The 8,813-nt window shown below is 54.0% G+C and overlaps 1 protein-coding gene across 2 annotated transcripts; it reads right to left on the minus strand.

Moving 5' to 3' along the window:
• Window positions 1-229: 229 nt before the first annotated feature.
• GJB3 (gap junction protein beta 3) lies at window positions 230-4,928 on the minus strand. 2 transcript variants are annotated; one of them, XM_014784126.2, is made up of 2 exons: window positions 4,614-4,928; window positions 230-1,729 (listed from the first exon to the last, which is right to left on the minus strand). In XM_014784126.2, the coding sequence occupies exon 2, from the start codon at window positions 1,693-1,695 to the stop codon at window positions 880-882; it is 816 nt and encodes a 271-aa protein (XP_014639612.1). In that variant the 5' UTR covers window positions 1,696-1,729; window positions 4,614-4,928; the 3' UTR covers window positions 230-879. The 2 variants fall into 2 exon arrangements, with proteins under 2 accessions (XP_014639612.1, XP_087302469.1); XM_087446343.1 differs by lacking the exon at window positions 4,614-4,928 and adding an exon at window positions 3,937-4,008.
• Window positions 4,929-8,813: the final 3,885 nt, after the last annotated feature.

The following is an 8,813-nucleotide window of genomic DNA, read 5'->3' on the forward strand; positions in this document are numbered from 1 at the left end:
CGCCCTCTTGTGACCACATCTAGAATCACAACCTGTATATCAGTAGGTTCCACCCACTGCCTCCACCTCCAAACCAACCACAGCGACAGCCTCACTTCATGTCCAGCCTGAGTCATAGCCCCCATCCTCACTTCACCCCCAGCTACAGAGCTTCCTCACCATCCAAGGGCTACCTTCCCTGCTCTGAGGGTCTTGTGGGTGGAGTGTAGGAGAACAGAGGACAGAGTCAACCTGTAAAAACACAGCATCTATTGATTTCAAGGAAACTGCCTTGGTGACGTTCCTATCAGCACATCCACCCTGAATCCCTAGGAGCAGGGCCTGAAAGGCTGGCACCAGACAACATTTGCGGGGAGGAAGATGGGAGCAAAGCTGCCTGAGGCTGGGGGAGTAGGGTTTGGGGGGAGGGGGCCTTCCCGTGAGGGCAGTGGTGACCCAGATTCCCTTTGGTCCGATGCATCCAGCACAGGGCAAGCATCTCTCTTTTTGTGGCCTCCAGGCCTCTGCACCTGTTGTTTTCTCTGCTAGGAAGCACTTCTCACCTCTCTTAAACGTTATTTCCTAAGGGAAGCCTCGCCTGATCGCCCCCTCCTGGGTTAGGGAGAAGCCCTGCTATGAGCCCCCTAAGTGTCCCCTTGCGTGCAGAAGTTAATTTGTTTGTTTCAATGTCTGTCTCATCCACCGGCTGGCACTGGGCCTGTATCCTATACCCAAGTAGACAGCACAGAGCCCAGTGCTCAAAAAATATCTGCCCAAAATGCAATTGGATAGTTTAGTGAATTTAAAGTGGGCGCACCCAGCACCTCTAGGACCCTCCACCAGCACAATACCGCCCTGCCTGGCCCCTTTGGCAGCCCAGTCTCGCTCCCCAGCCCGTGGTCAGATGGCGGTCATGCTGGGTGCTGAAGCATGTGGCTTGTCATCTGCGGGGTCCAGGCCCAGCTCCCCAGCCTCTACCAGCAGCTTGTGGTGGCAGTGGCAGGTGGAGGCCCGGCGGGCGGAGGACGGGGGGCTGCGGCCCCCTGGGGACCTGTTCTTGCTCATGCATCGCAGGATCCTGTGGAAGATGAGGTAGCAGATCTCGCAGACGGTGAGCACGATGCAGACGGCAGAGGCACCCACCATGAAGTAGGTGAAGACCTTCTTCTCAGTAGGCCGGGCAATGTAGCAGTCCACGATATTGGGGCAGGGTGCCACGTTGGCGCACTGCACCAGGCGTGGCATGCCGAAGCCATACCAGAGAGTGTGCAGCACGTAGAGGAAGAGGAATTCGATGATGAGCTTAAAGATGAGGCTGAGGAGGTAGGTCCACCACAGGCCGCCATGCTTCTTGCCTGCATTGTCGTACAGCTTGGCGCACTGGTCACCGTGTTTCAGGCGGTGCTTCCGCTCGCGCTCCTGGCGGTAGGCCACGTGCAGGATGACCAGCAGCGAGGGGCACGTGACAAAGATGAGCTGCAGGGCCCAGAGGCGGATGTTGGAGATGGGGAAGAAGTAGTCATAGCAGACGTTGGTGCAGCCTGGCTGCTTGGTGTTGCAGTCAAAGTCCTTCTGCTCGTCCCCCCACACGCGTTCCGCGGCCACCACGTACACCAGCACGCGGAAGACGAACACCACTGACAGCCAGATGCGCCCGAATGCCGTGGAGTACTTGTTGACCCCGCTCAGGAGGGCCTGAAGAGTCTTCCAGTCCATGGTGCCTGGGAGGTGTGCCGGGGGCCGTGCGCACCTGACAGAACAATAGGAAAAAGCATATGTTATTGAATTGGTATCATTTATTGAGGATTTACTATGTACAAGGCATTGTTCTGAGGTCTTTATGTGGATGGACTTGTTGGATCAGCACAACGATTTTACAAGATAAGAACTATTCTTCTTCCTAAGCTACGGATAGGAAACTGAAGCACAGAGAGGTTAAGTAACGTTCCCAAAGTCACAGAGCTAGTATGCTGGAAGGAAAGGACTGTGCATTTGCTGATGACAACAATTACCATTTATTGAGCATTTCCTATGAGCCAGGCAAGGAGCTGAAGGCTTTACGTGCAGGATCTCATTTAATCCTTATAATGGCCCCAGAAGGTAGATACTACTGTCTTCCTTATTTACAGATGAAGAAATTGATAATCCAATGAGATAATGGTTGCAAAGCACCGAGGACATAGTGCGTGCCCAATAAATGCTGGCCACTCACTGTGAAAGAGGTCAAGTCACTCATTTAAAACCAGAGCTGCTTTCAAGGCGGGGCTGTCGGTGCCAGGGCTGTGCTCTCTACCAGCTCCTCTCCCCTTCTCTGCTGGATGCCTGCCACAGACCAGGTTCTTGCAACTTACCTCACTGATGCCTTGCTACCGCCCTGTGAGGTTGGGGTTATGGCCCCATTCTATAGGGAAGAAACAGGCTTGGAGAGGAGAAAGAACCTCCCCAAGGTCTCCCAGCCAGCGGGTGGTGAAGTTGGGAGACCAATTCAGATTGGGGGTGCATGGGGGGTAATGGTCTGGCTCCTGGGGACACCAGATCCAGGGAAAATCTAGACACAACTCCCCCCTCCCTGTGCCAGGGCCTGGGGGAGCCCCAGCCACCCCAGCCATGCTGGATGCCAGGGCTTTGTGGTGGGGAGATATGCTTTGTTCAGATCCTGGATATGCTTTGTTCAGATCCTTCCTCCCCGTCCTGGAGTGACTCAGAGGGTGCGGAGAGGTGGGTCTGCCTGAGGGCAGCTACTGTCTGCACACTGCCATGGGTGTGGGAGCACGCACCTCTCCGTGTGCCTGTGTGGGCCTGTGTGCACATGTGAGTGCTCCTGGGGCTGGGGTTGTGACTCAGAGCATGCAGGATGCCTGCGGGGCCACCTCCTGCACCACTGCTTCTCACCCCTCCAAGCTATCATCACTCTTGCCCGTATCATTGCCACGGCGTCCTCACTGGCCTTTCAGTGCCTGCTCCTGCGCCTCTAGAGGCCACTAGACCGGATCATGTCACTTCGTTGTTTAAAACTCTACTAGCTTCTCATTATGGTTAGAGTTAAACCAGATTCATTAAATTAAACCAGATTCTACCTTCTCACCCTCCTCTCCTACACTCTCACCCTGCCTGTCTCTGCTCCAGCCACCCCGGGGGTCTCGGGGACTTTGTAAGTATACCTGCTGCCTGGAATGCTCTTCCTCCAGAACCTTCCATGGCTGGATCCTTCTCACCATTCAGGCTTCTGCTCAAGCATCTCTGAGGTCTCCCCAGATAAACCCGAATCTGGGAGCCCCTGCCCTCCCAGTCACTCTGCTTCTGTCCCCTTTATTTCCTTTATAGCATTTAATCACCCGGTGGAATTAAAGTATTTGTTTATTTTTTTGTTCTTATTTATCATGTCTCCCCCACTAAAATGTCAACTCTGTCTTGCTTACTGCTTTATATTTAGTGCCTAGCGTTTGGCACGCAGGAGGTACTCAGTAAACGTTGAATGAACAAATAAATGAATGCTGAATTCTCAGTGGCAGCTTGGAGGGAGGGGCTGTGAGGTGCAGGCAGGAGCCCCAAGGGGCAGTCTGGCCAAGGGTGCTTGGGGGAAATACTTCCCGCTCTGGAGAGAGGGAGAAGATGCAGTTCCTTCTCAGCATCTCAGCCCTCCTGATGCTTCTTCGCTGGGGATCTCAGGCAGGATGGGGTGGCAGAGGAAGACCCCACCCCTAGAGTCCCTCCTCTTCTCCCCCACTCCGCCGCCTCTAAGACCTCGCCTTTGGGGAGGGGCAGCGGAATGTGCATTGGGGGTGGAGTCACACCTGGAAGCAAGCCTTGGCTCTGCCACTTACTAGCTGGGTGAATTCCAAGAATTCTCCCATCTCCTTGACCTCTTTTCTTTATCTCGAAAGGGAAATAATTCCTATTTTCTTGAGCTGTTGTAAGAATCATAAGAGACCATTCCCTCCCCAGCTGGCCACTCACCTGGTGAGGGTTCAAGAACACTGGAGTGGAGGTTGGAGCCTCGTCCGCCAGCCCCGGGAGGGGAGGGACCCTAAAGTGCACTTCCACCTCCCATGGCAGCCCACCGCGGTGCAGCCCCCTCCTGGGCCCCCACCTTCCAGTCCTGTCGGCCCGCTCCCCGTGACACACCCCGGGGACGCGACTCATCAGCAAAGAATTTCCCTCCAAGCCCAGCCCGGGACTGGTGGAGCCGGTTCTGGTTGCCCCTGCAGTCCCCCCAGCACCAGCTCCCAGCCACCCGCTTTTTCCCAGCCCCGGGAACAAGCCGCGCCCAGCTTTCACCCCACCTTCAAAATGCACCCCCCGGCCCCCCACTCCCCCGCCCCGGGCAGCACAGAAGTACTCTTTCTCCTTCCCGCGCCCCCCCGCCCCCCTTAGGCAGCTTGAGAGCTTGCGGACGTGGGTGGGGGCACCCGAGAAGCTTCCAGCAGCTGGAGCCCCCACCCCGCCCAGCATCGAGGGGCGAGAGGCAGTAGGAGGGTTTGGGGCGAGGGGAGAGGTCCCTCCACCCTCTCCCTTCCCCTCGCCCCCATCCTCAGCCTGGCGGGGCAGGCAGGCTCCAGCCCCTGCCCCGCCGCCGGGGGTCGCCCGGGAGCGCTCAGCGTCCGGAGAGGCCCCCGCCCCCGCCCCGCACTCACCTGCAGCGGCGCGGCCAGCGCGGGGCCGGGACCCCGCGTCCTCGGGGCCCGCAGCAGAGGCGAGCGAGGCCGGAGCCGGGGCTCTGCAGTCGCGGCGAGGGCGGCACTCCGCGGGGGCGGCGTGGAGGAGGGAGGGTCGGGGGAGGAGCTCCGGAGCCCGCCCGGCGGGGGGTCGGATTCTCGTCCCGACGCTGCCACGGGTTCCGGGAGCCACTTGTGGAGGGGCTCGTCGCTTGCCTCAGCCTCCGTGTCTTCACGTGTGAAATGAGGGCATCGGTGGCTACGGGCAGGGCTGTTGCAAAGGCTCCACTGAGATTAGGGGCGTGTAGCACTCTAAACTGTTAAGTGCCGTGGCCCGGGACGGACTGCAATCAGGTTACTGCCTACGCTCGTTATTACCACGGATACCGTGCCCGCGCCCTGCCCGTCACCGTCCCTGCCTGGCGCCCCGCCTCGACCCTGCGTGGGGGCACTCCTGGGGGTCTGCCCTTTCGGTACGACGGCCGTTGACGGCGGTGCCCGGCTCGGGCTCTGCGTCCTCCACTGAGGCCTGTGCGTTTTGGAGAATCTTGTGCCCCCAGTGGGAAGGGGCACAGCGAAACCTGTGCCTGGAAAGGAGATGGGAGGAATCTTTTGTGCGGGAGTGAGGGCAGGATGGGGGGAGGTCATTGCCTGGAGTTGCTACAAGGGGCAGATCCTGTGGGAGGGGGGTGAGGGACGGAGGAGGGCAGAGGTGCTCTCGACTCCCTGCCCGGGGAGGCGGGCTTGTGGCTGGGCTGGGCTCTGGGGACAAGGACGCTTGGTCTTATTGACTAGTGTGCCATGACTAGGAACCTAATTAGAGCCTCTGGTGCCCCAGCCTTGTCAGGAAACCCCAGGATTTCCAGCCTCCCTGGGAGTCCCAGGATCTTAGTCACCACAGGGCCGGACACCTCGCTGTCTCTACAGAGATGGTGTTGACTAACACAAGGGTGACTATACATTGCATCTTCCCAAGACTGTACTGGTTTATGCCTGGGGCCTGGGAATAATTAACAGCACCCTCTTTTGCTCTCAAAAGTGCCCCTAAACGTGGGAAGATCAAGTCACCCTGTCACCCTACCTACTACTCCTGGTAGAGAGCTAACACTGCTTTTGGAGCTTGGAGACATCTTTGTGCCAGGCACTGTCCTGCGGGCTTTATTTCATCTCACAGCCCAGATGAGGATCCTTCCTGCTTTTATGAATGAGAAAACTGAGGCACAGAGAGGTTAGGTGACTTGCCCAGGGTCACACAGATAATAAGTAGCAGAGCCAGCTCTGGAGGCCTCAGCCGTGTTGACTTTCTGGATGGGGCAAAACCCCAGGGCAGAGGTCAACTTTCACTCACTGGATCATGGCCCTTGAAAATCGTGGCTGAGACTCAAGAGTGCTGGGTGGTCCCGATGCTTCTGGGTGTGTGTCTGTATGGGGAGATGTGTGAATATGACGGTGTCCTGTGGGGGGGTCCAGGAGTCTGCCACCTGCTCCCTACCAGCTGCTGCTCTGCTGCATTTCAGAGCAAAACGCTTCCACTCATTTGAACAACGTTTCTGTTCCTACCATGTCACTAAGGACAGCCCTGTCAAGGTCACCACGGATCTTCACAATGCTAAATCCAACAGTCAAGTCGCTGTTGCTATCCTCCTGCACCTTCAGAAGAACCTGACACAGATGGCCACTCCTTCCTTCTCAAAACACTTTCTTCCTTTGGCTTCCTTGACACCATACTCCTAGGTTCTTTGTACCTTGGAGGCCTCGCATCCTCATCTCCAGTGTGGGCGTGTCCCAGGGCTCAGCCTCTTCCCTCCAGGGTGAGGTCATCCAGTCCTGGGGCTTCCAATACCATCCATTCACTGATGAGTCCCGCACGTCTGGTGCCAATCCTGACTTCTCCCTGAACATCAGACTAGGTGACCAGGGCTGCCCACCTGTGTTTTTCCTTCCTCAGATCAACTGCTTCTTCAGCCATATAGATATTCTTCTTTTTACTTTTACCCTATGGAGTGTGCTATGCACATGGTTCTGCACTTTGCTATTTTCATTTAACAAAACATAGGACATTTTCCTCTATCAGTAGACATAGAACTATCTCATTCTTTAAAAAAAAAAATGCAGATGAATAGTATTCCATTTTTCCCTATTAATAGATGTAGAACTGTCTCCTTTTTTTTAAACCCAGCTGAATAGTATATGTACTATAATGTAGTTAATCAGTCCCATATTGATGAAAATTAAGGCTGTTTCCAATCTTGTATTTCTTCCTTTCTATTAAAAACATCCTTGCAATGAATATCCTTGGACAAGCATCACTGAACACATTTTTTATTATGTCTATAGGATGTATTCTTAGGAGTGGAATTTTTGGGTTAAAATTGTATGCTCATTTAAAATTTTGGTACATATTGCCAAATCCTCTTCATAGATTTGTTAGTTTATGCTACCATTAGACATGAGAGTGCTTGTTTCCCCATATCCTTGCCAATATAGAGCATTATCAAACTGTATGATCTTTGCCAGTGGTATCTCATTAAACTTTCATTTTGCATTTCTCTTATTATGAGTGAGATTGAGCGTATTTCTTTTTCTGTGGACTATCCTTTACCTTTGCCCATTTTTCTATTGGATGTTTGCCTTTTTTATACTTGACTTCTTAGGAGCTCTTTACATATTAAAGAAATAGGCCCTCTATGATACAAATAGAAAAGATTTCCCCCCTAGACCCACATTTGTATTTTGACTTTGTACATGGAGTTTTTGCCATGCAGAATTAAACATTTTTTTTTGAGGAAGATCAGCCCTGAGCTAACATCTGTGCTAATCCTCCTCTTTTTTTGCTGAGGAAGACCGGCTCTGAGCTAACATCTATTGCCAATCCTCCTCCTTTTTTTTTTTTTTTTTTATTCCCCAAAGCCCCAGTAGATAGTTGTGTGTCATAGTTGCACATCCTTCTAGTTGCTGTATGTGGGACGCGGCCTCAGCATGGCCGGAGAAGCACTGCGTTGGTGCGCGCCCAGGATCCGAACCCCGGGCTGCCAGCAGCGGAGCGTGTGCACTTAACCACTAAGCCACGGGGCCGGCCCCGAATTAAACATTTTTTAGGTAGTCAAATGTATCAGTCTTATCTTTTATGGCCTCTGGGTTTGGTCATAATTAGAAATGCCTTCCCTACTCTGAGAATTGAAAAAAGTTTGTCTCCCATGGTTTCTTCTAGTCAAAGTACTGCTTTAATGATATAAATCAGATCAGGTCACTCCCTGTTAAAAGCCAGCAGTGACTTATCATTACCTTTATACCAACACCCACCCTCCTGACATTGGCCTACAAAGCCCCAAATGACCTAGTCCTGCCTCACCTCCTATCACATGTCCCCTTGATCCCTACTGTCCAGTCACACTGGCCTTCATCCTGCTCCACAAACAAGCCCTGACCTGTCCAGCGTCCCGGCCTTTGTATTTGTTCTTCCCTCTGCATGGGCTGCTCTTCCCCTGGCAGTTTTCTCCTCCTCACTCAGGTCTCACCTTCTTACGGAGAAGAAGTTCTCTGGTCGCCCTATCTGAAGTTCGCCCTCTTCAAAACATTCTCTGAAATTATCTCCAAGAGAGCAGAGAGCTGCTGGTTGTGCTCCCGCAGCATCTCCAGGGCCTGGAATGGAGCAGACACCCAGCTACTATTTGTAAAGTAAAGGTTGTGTGTGAGAACGGTGTATGTGAGATTGGGTAGTTGTGTGTTGAGGGGATAGTGTAGGGAGTATGTGTGTGTTTGGTGTGTGTGGTTGTGAGTATGTGTGATTGTGGAGGTGGCTGGTAGGGTTTTGTGAGGTTGTGTGCATGTGTGGTTGTGTGTGAGGTGGTGGCGTGTGGGGTTGGGTTATTCTTCTCTGGTGACTAGGTGATTTTATTGCCTAGGTCCTATCATTCTGACCTGCCAGATGCCACCCCCTCACTCCTGACATTGGGCAGTGCCCCCAACAATTGGCTTTCGCTTTTTCTGAAATGGGCTGGAAGAGTCCCCATTCTGGAAGGAGGCTCTGAGGACCTTGGGACCCTGCGGTCCCACTGCAGAGTTCTGCTCCCTGAGCAGGGGAATGTGTGGGAGGCCATCTAGGCCATTCCCATGCCTCAGGGCAAGGCTGTGTTGCACCAGGGCTTGGCAGCCACCTTGGCCTCCCCCTCTCCCCTC

Source organism: Ceratotherium simum, chromosome 22, assembly GCF_057802395.1.
Source record: "Ceratotherium simum simum isolate JZ-2026a chromosome 22, ASM5780239v1, whole genome shotgun sequence".
Classification (NCBI taxonomy): Eukaryota; Metazoa; Chordata; class Mammalia; order Perissodactyla; family Rhinocerotidae; genus Ceratotherium; species Ceratotherium simum.

What these genes read in the sequence shown, in the direction of transcription:
- GJB3 (XM_014784126.2), bottom strand. Translation starts at nt 1,695, where the DNA reads ATGGACTGGAAGACTCTTCAGGCCCTCCTGAGCGGGGTCAACAAGTAC.